General features: G+C 54.7%; 1 protein-coding gene across 3 annotated transcripts in view; it reads right to left on the bottom strand.

Moving 5' to 3' along the window:
- ZNF618 (zinc finger protein 618) overlaps positions 1 to 18150 on the bottom strand; it is a 166919-nt gene that overhangs the window by 17101 nt on the left and 131668 nt on the right. For all 3 annotated transcript variants that reach the window (XM_066580007.1, XM_066580008.1, XM_066580009.1), the window contains 3 exons: positions 8990 to 9079; positions 6023 to 6103; positions 3373 to 3456 (listed from right to left, as the gene is read on the bottom strand). In XM_066580007.1, coding sequence (XP_066436104.1) covers positions 3373 to 3456; positions 6023 to 6103; positions 8990 to 9079 — 255 coding nt within the window. The remainder of the gene's footprint in view (positions 1 to 3372; positions 3457 to 6022; positions 6104 to 8989; positions 9080 to 18150) is intronic.

The following is an 18150-nucleotide window of genomic DNA, read 5'->3' as shown; positions in this document are numbered from 1 at the left end:
CAACTTCTTCCTTTGCTTCTGTCCTGCTGTAATTAGAAACTCATTGTGTAAACTTTCAAGACATCCTGTGTGCAGCTGCTCATAAATCACAGAGGTTGTTTGTTTTCCAGACCTGATGTCCGTTCAGGCCAGCTCTGCTTTCTACCGGACGACAACTTCAGACAAGAAGTAGAGAATCTTCATAGAAGTTTGTGAGAACTCAAGAAACCTTAAGCACAGTGTTTCAGGAATGGCAAAACTGTTAGTGGGGTTTATAAAGGGTATTTCTTGTCAGTTCTCTCTGTATAGCTCTTCCTTAGCTCAGATGCTGCCCCCTCAAAGTCTGTTTATCTGTGTGTAAAGTGTTAAACAGTGTATACTGTATACAAGCTGTATATGCAATTTCTAGAGCTTAATATTAATTCAGACAACCACGGGTCTGAAAGTAACTGGTGTGCCTGTTACTTATCTACATACGTGTGTTAGTCTTCTTTAGCTACCACGCACTATTAATCCAGGCACTGGCGTCACGATCACCAAACTCCATTAGTCATCCAGATCCTGTTGTATACCTTCAACGGTGCACGAGATTATAAAGAACGTGCTGCACTCATTGCCTCCGTGACACGGCTCCTCAGCCGCATCTTAAAAAACGCTTAGAGAGCGCAGGCCTCTTCCCGTCCGCTGCACATGCAAGGGGTTAACAGTGGGGATCACTGTTCGTATCGATCCCCGCTGCTCCGTCACAGCTGGCTCGAGCTGCAGGCGGCGTGGACTCTGATGCTCCTCAGCCTGAGCCATAAATAGGATGCAAGTTTACATCCATTTGCGGGAACCTCTTCCCAGCCAGGATTAACGTTCTGGGGCGGAAAGGGAGTGAAGTTATGTGGAGCCCACCTGTACCTGATAATACCGAGGGGCTTATCGTACCGCCCTGTATCTGGGTACACACAGAGTAATGTGGAGCCCACCTGTACCTGATGATACCGAGGGGTTTATCATACCACCCTGTATCTGAGGACACATGGAGTAATGTGGAGCCCACCTGTACCTGATAATACCGAGGGGCTTATCGTACCGCCCTGTATCTGGGGACACAGGGAGTGATGTGGAGCCCACCTGTACCTGATAATACCGAGGGGCCTATCGTAGCGCCCCGTATCTGGGGACACACGGAGTGATGTGGAGCCCACCTGTACCTGATGATACCGAGGGGCTTCTCGTAGCGCCCCGTATCTGGGGACACACGGAGTGATGTGGAGCCCACCTGTACCTGATGATACCGAGGGGCTTATCGTACCACCCCTCCGCCCCGTATCTGAGGATATGGAGTAATGTGGAGCCCACCTGTACCTGATAATACCGAGGGGCTTATCGTACCGCCCTGTATCTGGGGACACAGGGAGTGATGTGGAGCCCACCTGTACCTGATGATACCGAGGGGCCTATCGTAGCGCCCCGTATCTGGGGACACAGGGAGTGATGTGGAGCCCACCTGTACCTGATGATACTGAGGGGCTTATCGTACCGCCCCGTATCTGGGGACACAGGGAGTAATGTGGAGCCCACCTGTACCTGATAATACCGAGGGGCTTATCGTACCGCCCTGTATCTGGGGACACAGGGAGTGATGTGGAGCCCACCTGTACCTGATAATACCGAGGGGCCTATCGTAGCGCCCCGTATCTGGGGACACACGGAGTGATGTGGAGCCCACCTGTACCTGATGATACCGAGGGGCTTCTCGTAGCGCCCCGTATCTGGGGACACACAAAGTAATGTGGAGCCCACCTGTACCTGATGATACCGAGGGGCTTCTCGTAGCGCCCCGTATCTGGGGACACACGGAGGAATATGGAGCCCACCTGTACCTGATGATACCGAGGGGCTTCTCGTAGCGCCCCGTATCTGTGGACACACGGAGTAATGTGGAGCCCACCTGTACCTGATGATACCGAGGGGTTTATCATACCGCCCCATATCTGGGGACACACGGAGTGATGTGGAGCCCACCTGTACCTGATGATACCGAGGGGCTTCTCGTAGCGCCCCGTATCTGGGGACACATGGAGTGATGTGGAGCCCACCTGTACCTGAGGATACCGAGGGGCTTATCGTACCGCCCCGTATCTGGGGACACACAAAGTAATGTGGAGCCCACCTGTACCTGATGATACCGAGGGGCTTCTCGTAGCGCCCCGTATCTGGGGACACACGGAGGAATATGGAGCCCACCTGTACCTGATGATACCGAGGGGCTTCTCGTAGCGCCCCGTATCTGTGGACACACGGAGTAATGTGGAGCCCACCTGTACCTGATGATACCGGGGGGTTTATCATACCGCCCCATATCTGGGGACACACGGAGTAATGTGGAGCCCACCTGTACCTGATGATACCGAGGGGCTTATCGTACCGCCCCGTATCTGGGGACACACAAAGTAATGTGGAGCCCACCTGTACCTGATGATACCGAGGGGCTTCTCGTAGCGCCCCGTATCTGGGGACACACGGAGGAATATGGAGCCCACCTGTACCTGATGATACCGAGGGGCTTCTCGTAGCGCCCCGTATCTTTGGACGCACGGAGTAATGTGGAGCCCACCTGTACCTGATGATACCGGGGGGTTTATCATACCGCCCCATATCTGGGGACACACGGAGTAATGTGGAGCCCACCTGTACCTGATGATACCGAGGGGCTTATCGTACCGCCCCGTATCTGGGGACACACAAAGTAATGTGGAGCCCACCTGTACCTGATGATACCGAGGGGGTTCTCGTAGCGCCCCGTATCTGGGGACACACGGAGTGATGTGGAGCCCACCTGTACCTGATGATACCGAGGGGCTTATCGTAGCGCCCCGTATCTGGGGACACAGGGAGTAATGTGGAGCCCACCTGTACCTGATGATACCGAGGGGCTTATCGTAGCGCCCCGTATCTGGGGACACAGGGAGTAATGTGGAGCCCACCTGTACCTGATGATACCGAGGGGCTTATCGTACCGCCCCGTATCTGGGGACACACAAAGTAATGTGGAGCCCACCTGTACCTGATGATACCGAGGGGGTTCTCGTAGCGCCCCGTATCTGGGGACACACGGAGTGATGTGGAGCCCACCTGTACCTGATGATACCGAGGGGCTTATCGTAGCGCCCCGTATCTGGGGACACACGGAGTAATGTGGAGCCCACCTGTACCTGATGATACCGAGGGGTATAGAAGAACACAGAGACTTTTTGATCTACATGAATTTCAGGTTTTTACACCCGATATCACATACAAATATCACCCCAACAACCCTGACCTATACTCTGCATTGGGAGAGCACCACCCAGTGGCAGCATCTGGTATCCTGCTCTCAGGAGGGCATCATCACGTGGGACTCACCCTTCTGCCAGTTGGTCATGCTGCTGCCTCCTCCGCTTCCACCCACCATGTCCGACATCCCTGCGTGCGTCCGACTCGATCCGGCTGAAAGTACGAAAACGCTTGTTTTAATGTCGTCCTTAAGGAGGTGGAAACAACTTCAGTTCTGGGCTCAGATGTCAGAGTGGCCCCATTTATGGCCCCCGTGGCCCCCACGAGGCACTTAGAATGGCCTCAGTCCATCTTAAATGCTGCATTCAGAGTTCTGCTGCCTTGCTGTTCACTCTCAGGCCCTGTGACCCCTCGACGCCCGGACCCTCGCTGCATGCTAAGGATTGTGGGAGAAGGTCTACATACCGTCAACTACCTTCCTGCCATGAGCCGTCCAGGTATAGCGCCTGTCAGGTGTCTCAGGAGCCGTCATCTTTGTTAACCCTTTAATGCCTGAACGGCGCTCCCACAGTGTGATCATGGGGGGTCGTTCAGATGTCATGGCAGCTGGGGGTCTTCGGAAGACCCCTAAGCCTGCCATGACTGATAGTCTATCAGGCCCGGTCTGTGAGAACGCAGTATAATGTAATACTCTGGGATTGCATTATACTGTAAAGGCGATTTCAGGCATTTGTGGGAAAATGGAAAGATGAGTTTAAAAAAAAGGTTAAGGTTTTATTAAAAATTAAATAAAAGTTTTAAAAAAAAAAACCTTTCTCTCAGTCGTCTCCTCAAAAAACAAGAAATATGAAAAAATAATAGCAGTTTGGTATCGCTGCGTCCATAAAACAGCCCCGATTGGTAAAACATCACATTATTGACCCCGTACGGTGAACGCCGTCACAAAACACGCGCAACTCCCGGATTGTGCGTCCCGATCCCCCCGGGGGCAAGAAGAATGGAATCAAGCCCTTCACGACCAAGAAAGAAAGGCTACGACCTGGAGCGGCAGGGTATGTGTGATCGCGGGGCCACCTCTCTGCATACAGAGCATGCGTCAGCTGTTTATTACAGCTGACACCCGCGAGCAATAGCTGCGATCGGCTGTGCGGCCGAGTGTGGCTATTAACCCTTTAAATGCCGCTGTCAATTCTGAACATCGTTCGGGGGTCCCGTAAGGCCCCCCCGCGGTGAGATCGGGGAAGCCGTGCAGGTGTCATGGCAGCCTTCTGAAAGGCCCCAGGGCTGCCTTAGCAGACTGCCTATCAAGCCATCCCCGTGGGGTGGCTTGATAGACTGCCTGTTAAATTGCAGTATGATGTATTGCTATAGCATTACCTCATACTGCAGGAGCGATCAAAGCATCCCAAGTTGTGGTCCCCTAGGGGGACTTTAAAGTAAAGTAAAAAAAGAGATCAATAAAGTTTTATTAGTTGTAAAAAAAAAAAGAAAAGTTACAAAAGTTCAACTCGCCCCCCTTTTGCCAGATTAAAAAATCTAAATCACAAAATAAAAATACATATTTGGTATCGCCGCGTCCGTAAAAGTCCGATCTATCAAAGTAGCGCATTATTTACCGCGCAAGATGAACGTCGTCTGAAAAAAAATAAAATAAAGAACGCCAGAAATACACTTTTTCAGTCACCCTGTCTCCCAGAAAAAACGCAACAAAAAGCGATCAAAAAGTCGCATGTATTCTGAATTGATACTAACGGAAACTACAGGACGTCCCGCAAAAAATGAGCCCTCGGTGAACCACGTCGACGGGAAAAGAAAAAAGGTTATTGTGCGCAGAAGAGGCGGCAGAAAATAACTGAAAAAATTAAATGTCTTTGAAAAAAAATAAGAGCAGTATAGAAAAAAAACCTCCAAGTTCAGCATCGCGGTCATCGTACGACCCGCAGAATAACCGTATCAGGTCGCTTTTGGTGCAGTTTGTGCGCCGTAGAAACAAGACGCACCGAAAGATGGCGGAATGTCGTTTTTTTTCATTTCACTCCACTAAGAATTTTTTAAAAATTTTTTCGGTACATTATATAGTATCAGCGAAAAATACAACTCGTCCCGCAAAAACCATCCCGCAGACCGCGGCGGCGATGGAGAAACAAAGGGGCGACGATTTTTTTTTGAAGGGAGGAGGAAAAAACGAAAATGGAAAAGAAAAATGGGCCGCGTCATGAAGGGGTTAAATGTGATCCAAAAGTCGTATGAACCCCAAAATGATATTAATAAAACCTACAGGCCGCCGCGCAAAAAAAGCCCCCGCAACCCGACCGACAAGTAAAAGTTATGGGGGTCAAAAGTCAAAGCTAATTCTCTTGAAAAGGTATTTTGTTTGTTTCTGCGCCGCCCCGCAGGGTACAGAAGACGCCATCTTTACTGACTGTGAACGCCAGCAGAGCGACTGTGCGCCAGAAATTGCGCAGTTGCGTTCTTTTTCCTGGTTACACGGTCATCCCGCAGACGCCGGCCCTCGTGGAGGCGCCTCACCGCAAAAATGACACTCAGCAGTTTTTTAAAGTGGGGGAAAAAAAAACAAACCCAAAGTGGCGGCAGCGGGCAGGAAGGGGTTAATCCGGCACGTATTGCAATATGATAGAAGCAGAAGTGGCAGCACAGAGAACCAATCAGGGAACTCCTTCTAGAACACGCCTCTCTCCCACAATGCAGTGCAATACGCTGTTGGGACGGCTCCAGCTGAACTCTGAGTGCAGCTCTGCAGCTCAGCCGCTCTACTCACCGCTGGAGTGCTGGGAGTTGCTGTTCGCCTCCTCGTAGTTGTTCGGCTGCTTTGCTTCCACGTCTTGGTTAAACACACTTTCTGAGAGGAAGAAACAAAGACACCGTTAAACCTCCGCGAAGGGCAGAATACAACCCCCAGCAGGGGGCGCCATCGCGTTCCTGAAGTAGAGTTCTCCTATTAACCACAGGGGACCCCACAGAGGATGCCCGCTCTGTCCCTAAAAGGCCTTCCAGTACAAACCTCTCAGCCAATAAGAAGCCCTGTCAGTTGGCGCTTCCCAATCCCACTTCTGATAGGCTGAGAGGTGGGGTGTTCCTTGTATGCAGCGCCCCCTACTGTTTGTCCCCGATAAAAGAACTGTGGCTAGGACAAGGGTGTCCAACCCGCGGGCTGCAAGCAGTCCAGGATGGCTGATAATGGAGCCCTGGGGGGGATGGGATGAGAGGCGGCAGTCTAATGGTGGCCGGCCGGCACTGTGTAGGGGGACACGGACAGGTACTGTGTCCAGGCTGGCATACAGAAGCAGGCGCTGACCCCCCATGGGAGACGATGTGGCCTCGTGGCAGCAGCGTCGCTTGTGTGGGGGATGATGGGGGTTGCGTTGAGGATGATGCGGGTTGCGTGGGGGATGATGGAGGATTGTGTGGGAGATGATGGGGGATAGTGTGGGAGATGATGGGGGATAGTGTGGGGGATGATGGGGGTTGTGTGGGGGATAATGGCGGTTGCGTGGGGGATGATGGGGGTTGCGTGGGGGATGATGGAGGATTGCGTGGGGGATGATGGGGGTTGTGTGGGGGATGATGGGGGTTGTGTGGGGGATTGTGTGGGGGATGATGGGGGGTGTGGAGGATAATGGGGGTTGTGTGGGGGATGATGGGGGGTTGTGTGGAGGATGATGGGGGTTGTGTGGGGGATGATGGGGGGTGTGTGGAGGATAATGGGGGTTGTGTGGGGGAGGATGGGGGGTTGTGTGGGGGATGATGGGGGGTTGTGTGGGGGATGATGGGGGGTTGTGTGGGGGATGATGAGGGTGTGTGGGGGATGATGGGGGGTTGTGTGGGGGATGATGAGGGTGTGTGGAGGATGATGGGGGTGTGTGGAGGATGATGGGGGTTGTGTGGAGGATGATGAGGGTTGTGTGGAGGATGATGGGGGTTGTGTGGAGGATGATGAGGGTTGTGTGGGGGATGATGGGGGTTGTGTGGGGGATGATGGGGGTTGTGTGGGGGATATTAAGGGTTGTGTGGGGGGTGATGGGGGTTGTGTGGAGGATGATGAGGGTTGTGTGGGGGATGATGGGGGGTGCGTGGGGGATGATGGCGGTTGCGTGGGGGATGATGGCGGTTGCGTGGGGGATGATGGAGGATTGTTTGGGAGATGATGGGGATAATGGCGGTTGCGTGGGGGATGATGGCGGTTGCGTGGGGGATGATGGGGGTTGCGTGGGGGATGATGGAGGATTGCGTGGGGGATGATGGGGGTTGTGTGGGGGATGATGGGGGTTGTGTGGGGGATTGTGTGGGGGATGATGGGGGGTGTGGAGGATAATGGGGGTTGTGTGGGGGATGATGGGGGGTTGTGTGGAGGATGATGGGGGTTGTGTGGGGGATGATGGGGGGTGTGTGGAGGATAATGGGGGTTGTGTGGGGGAGGATGGGGGGTTGTGTGGGGGATGATGGGGGGTTGTGTGGGGGATGATGGGGGGTTGTGTGGGGGATGATGAGGGTGTGTGGGGGATGATGGGGGGTTGTGTGGGGGATGATGAGGGTGTGTGGAGGATGATGGGGGTGTGTGGAGGATGATGGGGGTTGTGTGGAGGATGATGAGGGTTGTGTGGAGGATGATGGGGGTTGTGTGGGGGATGATGGGGGTTGTGTGGGGGATGATGGGGGTTGTGTGGGGGATATTAAGGGTTGTGTGGGGGGTGATGGGGGTTGTGTGGAGGATGATGAGGGTTGTGTGGGGGATGATGGGGGTTGTGTGGAGGATGATGAGGGTTGTGTGGGGGATGATTGGGGGTTGTGTGGGGGATGATGGGGGTTGTGTGGGGGATGATGGGGGTTGTGTGGGGGATGATGGGGGTTGTGTGGGGGATGATGGGGGTTGTGTGGAGGATGATGAGGGTTGTGTGGGGGATGATGGGGGTTGTGTGGAGGATGATGAGGGTTGTGTGGGGGATGATTGGGGGTTGTGTGGGGGATGATGGGGGTTGTGTGGGGGATGATGGGGGTTGTGTGGGGGATGATGGGGGTTGTGTGGAGGATGATGAGGGTTGTGTGGGGGATGATTGGGGGTTGTGTGGGGGATGATGGGGGTTGTGTGGGGGATGATGGGGGTTGTGTGGGGGATGATGGGGGTTGTGTGGGGGATGATGGGGGTTGTGTGGAGGATGATGAGGGTTGTGTGGGGGATGATGGGGGTTGTGTGGAGGATGATGAGGGTTGTGTGGGGGATGATTGGGGGTTGTGTGGGGGATGATGGGGGTTGTGTGGGGGATGATGGGGGTTGTGTGGGGGATGATGGGGGTTGTGTGGGGGATGATGGGGGTTGTGTGGGGGATGATGGGGGTTGTGTGGGGGATGATAAGGGTTGTGTGGGGGATGATAAGGGTTGTGTGGGGGATGATAAGGGTTGTGTGGGGGATGATGGGGGTTGTGTGGGGGATGATAAGGGTTGTGTGGGGGATGATAAGGGTTGTGTGGGGGATGATAAGGGTTGTGTGGGGGATGATAAGGGTTGTGTGGGGGATGATAAGGGTTGTGTGGGGGATGATGGGGGTTGTGTGGGGGATGATGGAGGATTGTGGAGGATGATGCGCTGCGTCATTAATGCTTGTGTACATAATTTGTGGCCCAGGACACGTGGTGTTCTCCCGCCGTGGCCTGGGGACGTGGCAGGTTGGACACCCCTGCAGGACACGGCCGGCACGCAGTACATAAGGTAGGGTGGGTTAATACTCACTGATCGGAGTGTGCAGCGCTACGTGCTCCTGGTACGGAGTGTAATATTTGTACTGCTTGCCGCAGAACTCGCACATATAATTACCGGTTTCTACAGAAGCAAAAAGAGAGGAGATGATTCCACATCAGGAGAACAAAACCAGAAGACAGAAGACACATTGAGGCGAGGAGCCGATCCGTCCTCACGGCATCCACTGCCACCATACAGGGGCTTCCGGGACTCCTTAAATCATCCAGACCGCTGGGGGTCCGACTAGAGCTGTGGAGAGCGGGGGGCGAGCGCTGCAGCCTGTTCCTCCGCCGGTCACATTTATCGGTCATGTAAACCTTGTGCAGCTCAGTCCTTCCAAGTGAATGAGCCGCAATACCGCACTGCAACGCCACGAACTATACACTATGTGACAGAAGTACCGGGCCCAGAGATGTGTGCAGGGATTGGCCTCCATTCCTGGAGGAGCCTCAGATAGTGATGCCGGGGTGATGGGTGTGTTGGGCGCATGGATACGGCATTCTAGTTCATCACACTCGATGGGATTGAGATCCGGGCTTTGGGCCGATGAGGTCTGCAGACGTTCTGCCTCCACACTGTGGAGACATGTTGGTGGAGACACAGAGCTGTACCAGAGTATTACCACAGGGAAGGTGATGCCACATTGTCCGGGATGTCTCTGTACCCATTGGTGTTGGGGGTGGTCTTCACTATAACCAATGGCCCCAGTCCTTCCCCACAGAACCCACCCCCCACCATAACAGAACCTTCCCCAAACATCCCTCTTGGGATGATGCCGTGACGTAGAAACCGCTCTTTAGGCAACCGCCACACCCAAGTGCCCCCATCCGATCGGAAGATGGTGGACTATGATTCATCCACAACACTTGCTTCCACTCACTTACAGTCCGTCACTCCAAGCCCCATCGCAGCGGCTCGTCCATGGTAACCCTTCACATGCCGTTCCCTGCAGATGGTTCTGGTACTAATGGATGTCCAATGTCCTGTGAGACCCCCTGAGCGAGGGCAGACGATGTGTGTGATGTCTTCACAGCTCCTACAAGGCTTCGTTGTCCACGTTCTGTCAGTTTACAAGGTCTTCCTGAACATGGCGGTACCGCACACACCGGATGGCCTCCATCTACCAATAACATGGCCAACAGTGGAAGGTCCAGGAGCTGCGATGTCCGTACTGATTGGTTGGTGACATTCCCCCACAGGACCCCGTTGTCAGCTCTACACCTGGTGACATCCCACCACCAGACCTCGTTGTCAGCTCTACACCTGGTGACATCCCACCACCAGACCCCGTTGTCGGCTCTATACCGGGTGACATCCCACCACCAGACCCCTTTGTCGGCTCTACACCTGGTGACATCCCACCACCAGACCTTCTTGTCAGCTCTACACCTGGTGGCATCCCCCCACCAGACGCCGTTGTCACCTCTACACCTGGTGACATCCCCCCACCAGACGCCGTTGTCACCTCTACACCTGGTGACATCCCCCCACCAGACGCCGTTGTCACCTCTACACCTGGTGACATCCCACCACCAGACCCCATTGTCGGCTCTACACCCAGTGATATCCCCCCACCAGACCCCGCTGTCAGCTCTACACCTGGTGACATCCTCCCACCAGACCCCGTTGTCAGCTGTACACCTGGTGACATCCCCCCACCAGACCCCATTGTCACCTCTACACCTGGTGACATCTCAACACCAGACCCCGTTGTCACCTCTACACCTGGTGACATCCCCACAACACCAGACCCCGTTGTCACCTCTACACCTGGTGACATCCCCACAACACTGGACCCCATTGTCAGCTCTACACCTGGTGACATCCCCCCACCACCAGACCCCATTGTCAGCTCTACACCTGGTGACATCCCCACCACCACCAGACCCCATTGTCAGCTCTACACCTGGTGACATCCCACCACCAGACCCCATTGTCAGCTCTACACCTGGTGACATCCCACCACCAGACCCCGTTGTCAGCTGTACACCTGGTGACATCCCCCCACCAGACCCTGCTGTCGGCTCTACACCTGGTGACATCTCAACACCAGACCCCATTGTCACCTCTACACCTGGTGACATCTCAACACCAGACCCCGTTGTCACCTCTACACCTGGTGACATCCCCACAACACCAGACCCCGTTGTCACCTCTACACCTGGTGACATCCCCACAACACCGGACCCCATTGTCAGCTCTACACCTGGTGACATCCCCCCCACCACCAGACCCCATTGTCAGCTCTACACCTGGTGACATCGCCACCACCACCAGACCCCATTGTCAGCTCTACACCTGGTGACATCCCACCACCAGACCCCGTTGTCAGCTCTACACCTGGTGACATCCCCACCACCACCAGACCCCATTGTCAGCTCTACACCTGGTGACATCCCCACCACCAGACCCCGTTGTCAGCTCTACACCTGGTGACATCCCACCACCAGACCCCGCTGTCAGCTCTACACCGGGTGACATCCCCACCACCACCAGACCCATTGTCAGCTCTACACCTGGTGACAACCCCACCACCAGACCCCGCTGTCACCTCTACACCTGGTGACATCCCCCCACCAGACGCAGTTGTCACCTCTACACCTGGTGACATCCCCACCACCACCAGACCCCATTGTCAGTTCTACACCTTGTGACATTTCCACCACCACCAGACCCCATTGTCAGCTCTACACCTGGTGACATCCCACCACCAGACCCCATTGTCAGCTCTACACCTGGTGACATCCCCTCACCAGATCCCGTTGTCAGCTCTACACCTGGTGACATCCCCTTCACCAGACCCAGTTATCAGCTCTACACCTGGTGACATCCCCCCACCAGACCCCGTTGTCGGCTCTATACCTGGTGGCATCCCACCACCAGACCCCTTTGTCGGCTCTACACCTGGTGACATCCCCCCACCAGACGCCGTTGTCACCTCTACACCTGGTGACATCCCACCACCAGACCCCGTTGTCAGCTCTATACCTGGTGACATTCCACCACCAGACCCCTTTGTCAGCTCTACACCTGGTGACATCCCCCAACCAGACGCCGTTGTCACCTCTACACCTGGGTGACATCCCACCACCAGACCCCGTTGTCAGCTCTACACCTGGTGACATCCCCCCACCAGACCCCGCTGTCGGCTCTACACCTGGTGACATCTCAACACCAGACCCCGTTGTCACCTCTACACCTGGTGACATCCCCACAACACCAGACCCCGTTGTCAGCTCTACACCTGGTGACATCCCCACCACCACCAGACCCCATTGTCAGCTCTACACCTGGTGACATCCCACCACCAGACCCCGTTGTCAGCTCTACACCTGGTGACATCCCCACCACCACCAGACCCCATTGTCAGCTCTACACCTGGTGACATCCCCACCACCAGACCCTGTTGTCAGCTCTACACCTGGTGACATCCCCCCACCAGACCCCGTTGTCAGCTCTACACCTGGTGACATCCCCACCACCACCAGACCCAGTTGCCAGCTCTACACCTGGTGACATCCCCACCACCAGACCCAGTTATCAGCTCTACACCTGGTGACATCCCCCCACCAGACCCCGTTGTCGGCTCTATACCTGGTGGCATCCCACCACCAGACCCCTTTGTCGGCTCTACACCTGGTGACATCCCCCCACCAGACGCCGTTGTCACCTCTACACCTGGTGACATCCCACCACCAGACCCCGTTGTCAGCTCTATACCTGGTGACATTCCACCACCAGACCCCTTTGTCAGCTCTACACCTGGTGACATCCCCCAACCAGACGCCGTTGTCACCTCTACACCTGGTGACATCCCACCACCAGACCCCGTTGTCAGCTCTACACCTGGTGACATCCCCCCACCAGACCCCGCTGTCGGCTCTACACCTGGTGACATCTCAACACCAGACCCCGTTGTCACCTCTACACCTGGTGACATCCCCACAACACCAGACCCCGTTGTCAGCTCTACACCTGGTGACATCCCCACCACCACCAGACCCCATTGTCAGCTCTACACCTGGTGACATCCCACCACCAGACCCCGTTGTCAGCTCTACACCTGGTGACATCCCCACCACCACCAGACCCCATTGTCAGCTCTACACCTGGTGACATCCCCACCACCAGACCCTGTTGTCAGCTCTACACCTGGTGACATCCCCCCACCAGACCCCGTTGTCAGCTCTACACCTGGTGACATCCCCACCACCACCAGACCCAGTTGCCAGCTCTACACCTGGTGACATCCCCACCACCACCAGACCCAGTTGCCAGCTCTACACCTGGTGACATCCCCACCACCAGACCCCGTTGTCAGCTCTACACCTGGTGACATCCCCCCACCAGACCCCGTTGTCAGCTCTACACCTGGTGACATCCCCCCACCAGACCCCGTTGTCAGCTCTACACCTGGTGACATCCTGCTACCAGACCCCGTTGTCAGCTCTACACCTGGTAACATTGCACCGCCAGACCCCGCTGTCAGCTCTACACCTGGTAACATCCCCCCTGCCAGACCCCGTTGTCAGCTCTACACCTGGTGACATCCCACCACCAGACCCCTTTGTCAGCTCTACACCTGGTGACATCCCCCCACCAGACGCCGTTGTCACCTGTACACCTGGTGACATCCCACCACCAGACCCTGTTGTCAGCTCTACACCTGGTGACATCCCCCCACCAGACCCCGTTGTCAGCTCTACACCTCGTGACATCCCCCCCACCACCAGACCCCGTTGTCAGCTCTACACCTGGTGACATCCCCACCACCACCAGACCCCGTTGTCAGCTCTACACCTTGTGACATCCCCACCACCAGACCCCGTTGTCAGCTCTAGACCTGGTGACATCCCCCCACCAGACCCTGTTGTCAGCTCTACACCTGGTGACATCCCCCCACCAGACCCCGTTGTCAGCTCTACACCTGGTGACATCCCCACCACCACCAGACCCCATTGTCAGCTGTACACCTGGTGACATCCCCACCACCAGACCCTGTTGTCAGCTCTACACCTGGTGACATCCCCCCACCAGACCCCGTTGTCAGCTCTACACCTGGTGACATCCCCACCACCACCAGACCCCGTTGTCAGCTCTACACCTTGTGACATCCCCACCACCAGACCCCGTTGTCAGCTCTACACCTGGTGACATCCCCCCACCAGACCCCGTTGTCAGCTCTACACCTGGTGACATCCCCCCACCAGACCCCGTTGTCAGCTCTACACCTGGTGACATCCCCACCACCACCAGACCCCATTGTCAGCTGTACACCTGGTGACATCCCCCCACCAGACCCTGTTGTCAGCTCTAGACCTGGTGACATCCCCCCACCAGACCCTGTTGTCAGCTCTAGACCTGGTGACATCACCCCACCTGTCCCCGTTGTCAGCTTTAGACCTGAGGGCATCTGATAGATTTTGGGATCTCCTGTGTGATCTTCTCCTTTATACCTGATGCTACACATCACCGGACTGTCGGGAAGGGGGGGGGGCACATACTTCTGTCACCATAGTGTACAGCACTGCTCCTAAAATGAAGAGGCTGCAACGTTCACCCAAATGCCATGTTGTCTTCAAACAGCTGATCAATGGGGGTCCCAGACGTCAGACCCTGACCAATGGGATATTGACCAGCGGTCCTAAGAAGTCATCATTATTGGAGTCCCAGAAAAGCCCTTCACCTGTCCCATCCTGCTTCTCTTCATACAGACATGTCCCCTTAAAGGGGCTTCTATGGAATTAAAGGGGTTGTGCCAGAATCTGCTTTTATCACCCAGAGGGGAGGTAATAAAACCTCCCAGCACCTCCAGAGGTTAAATGAAGTACTACACAGAAAGCAATAGGCTGTAAGTGTAGCACACAGAGGAGCCGGGTCCTCCAGCGACAGACAGACTCTTAGTAGCCATCTGGGCTTTGGCTAACGATCAGCATCCTGATAGCGACGTCCCCTTCCCTTTAACCCTTTAGTTTCTAACTGCGTATATAAAAGATGGGCCTACAAATCAGAAAGCTCTTATGTCACCTGGAGAAGACACAGAGGGGTCCACCAATCTGCCCGCTCTATTAGCAGCAGAGCATCGCCGAGCGGATCTCACTAACGGTACTCCACAGTGAACGAGCCCTTTAAATTAGCTAGTGCATAAAGACGTGGGGCAGCGGTGCAGAACAACCACCCAGGGCGTCAGCGCCGCTCCTCTGGTCATCATGTACCGTGGATTCTAGCACTGAACAGGAAGCGGTGCCACCATGTATGTGTGATGACGTCACGCTGGTGCAATAGTGAAAGAATGTAATAAAATGTAAAGACAACCTCAGAGCTCAACTCCCGCGTGTTACACTACTGGCAATGGGCAACCCAGGACACAACCTGAACCTGACGGAAACAAGCTGAGAAAACCTGAGACTAATAAAGAGGGCTTTACGTGGAGCAGCAGTGCAGCCTGGGCTCTAAACGTGGAGCAGCAGTGCAGCCTGGGCTCTAAACATGGAGCAGCAGTGCAGCCTGGGCTCTAAACGTGGAGCAGCAGTGCAGCCTGGGCTCTAAACGTGGAGCAGCAGTGCAGCCTGGGCTCTAAACGTGGAGCAGCAGTGCAGCCTGGGCTCTAAACGTGGAGCAGCAGTGCAGCCTGGGCTCTAAACGTGGAGCAGCAGTGCAGCCTGGGCTCTAAACGTGGAGCAGCATTGCAGCCTGGGCTCTAAACGTGGAGCAGCAGTGCAGCCTGGGCTCTAAACGTGGAGCAGCAGTGCAGCCTGGTCTTTACATGTGGAGCAGCAGTGAAGCCTGGGCTCTAAACGTGGGGCAGCAGTGCAGCCTGGGCTCTAAACGTGGGGCAGCAGTGCAGCCTGGGCTCTAAACGTGGAGCAGCAGTGCAGCCTGGGCTCTAAACATAGAGCAGCAGTGCAGCCTGGGATCTAAACATAGAGCAGCAGTGCAGCCTGGGATCTAAACGTGGAGCAGCAGTGCAGCCTGGGCTCTAAACGTGGAGCAGTAGTGCAGCCTGGGCTCTAAACGTGGAGCAGCAGTGCAGCCTGGGCTCTAAACATAGAGCAGCAGTGCAGCCTGGGATCTAAACGTGGAGCAGCAGTGCAGCCTGGGCTCTAAACGTGGAGCAGCAGTGCAGCCTGGGCTCTAAACGTAGAGCAGCAGTGCAGCCTGGGCTCTAAACGTGGAGCAGCCTGGGCTCTAAACGTGGAGCAGCCTGGGCTCTAAACGTGGAGCAGCAGTGCAGCCTGTGGTTTCGGAGATCGTCCTGCTAGAAATGCACATTTCTTCTTGAATGAAGCCCAAGAGCGCCGGCTCCTCCAGGTGTGTCGCCTCCTGCTGTCTCCCTGACACACTGCAGCTGCATCTCCTTCCTCACCAGATGGATTTCCTGGAGACTGAAGTGGATTCTATACAATTACAGAAGCTTGCAGGAAGGAAGATGGACGCGAGCCGCTGGCGCCGCCCGTGACTAGAATACCAGAGAACACGTTTTAGATCAGCAGGAAGTGGGGACCCCTTTAAATAAAACCAGATGTGGCCGCCGGGCAATCAGCTGTTCCATGCCGGTTTTCCAACCAGTCACTATACGGTAAATGTATTTCATGGAGGCTCCTCAGAGGACTGACTGGACACGTAATACAAGGAGAGCGCAGGGCCAAAACACACCACACATATATGTACAGCGCTGTGCACATGTCGTAGGCAGGTGGGGAGAGAATGCTGCAGTCAGAGCGCTTCAGAAGCAGAAGGGTTAATAGTTTACTTTGTCAATTACCAAAAATGCTAAATGACTGAACAAAAGAGAAAAGTGACCCCATCAATATTGGGTGTGACGCCATGCAGCTTCATCGTCCTCGGCACACCTCTGCAGCCAGGGGGTTTGTAAGGTTATAGTCAGGCTTATGGTTAACCATTTATGCCAAACAGCTGATAATGATCATCATTGTAGGAGGCTTATCAGTGGGTGTGCAACAGTCAAACTCTACTACAAGGGTGAGGTTGTGGAAGACAGTACACAGATCATACATCATGCCAAAGCTGAGCGCAGCAATAAGACACAAAGTGGTTATACAGCATCAGCAAGGTCTCTCCCAGGCAAAGATTTTACCGCAGACTGGGGGTTGAAGATCTGCCGTTCAAGCTCCTTAGAAGAAGCACAAAGAAAAGGGCAACGGTGGGAACTGAAGACGCAGCGGTCGGGTAAGGACACCAAGTGCAGCAGATGAGGTACATCATGCTTACTTCCCTTCTAAAACAGAAGACGTGCAGCAGTGCCATCAAGTCATAACGGACAGAAACCAGTGGGACCCCGGTACACCCACCTACTGTTCAGAAGTAGGGGGAAAGTGGTACAATAATGAGTGTCTGCAGGCAGCAGTGAAGCATGGTGGAGAGCGGTACAATAATGAGTGTCTGCAGGCAGCAGTGAAGCATAGTGGTAAGCGGTACAATAATGAGTGTCTGCAGGCAGCAGTGAAGCATAGTGGTAAGCGGTACAATAATGAGTGTCTGCAGGCAGCAGTGAAGCATGGTGGAGTGCAGTATAATAATGAGTGTCTGCAGGCAGCAGTGAAGCATGGTGGTGAGCGGTACAATAATGAGTGTCTGCAGGCAGCAGTGAAGCATAGTGGTAAGCGGTACAATAATGAGTGTCTGCAGGCAGCAGTGAAGCATGGTGGAGAGCAGTACAATAATGAGTTTCTGCAGGCAGCAGTGAAGCATGGTGGTGAGCGGTACAATAATGAGTGTCTGCAGGCAGCAGTGAAGCATGGTGGTAAGCGGTACAATAATGAGTGTCTGCAGGCAGCAGTGAAGCATGGTGGTAAGCAGTACAATAATGAGTGTCTGCAGGCAGCAGTGAAGCATGGTGGTGAGCGGTACAATAATGAGTGTCTGCAGGCAGCAGTGAAGTATGGTGGTGAGCGGTACAATAATGAGTGTCTGCAGGCAGCAGTGAAGCATGGTGGAGAGCGATACAATAATGAGTGTTTGCAGGAGGCAGTGAAGCATGGTGGAGAAAGGTACAATAATGAGTGTCTGCAGGCAGCAGTGAAGCATGGTGGAAAGCGATACAATAATGAGTGTTTGCAGGAGGCAGTGAAGCATGGTGGAGAAAGGTACAATAATGAGTGTCTGCAGGCAGCAGTGAAGCATGGTGGAGA

Source organism: Eleutherodactylus coqui, chromosome 10 (assembly GCF_035609145.1).
Source record: "Eleutherodactylus coqui strain aEleCoq1 chromosome 10, aEleCoq1.hap1, whole genome shotgun sequence".
NCBI lineage: Eukaryota > Metazoa > Chordata > Amphibia > Anura > Eleutherodactylidae > Eleutherodactylus > Eleutherodactylus coqui.
Note: the sequence above shows the minus strand (reverse complement) of the source record. Positions and strands in the feature narration are given on the sequence as shown.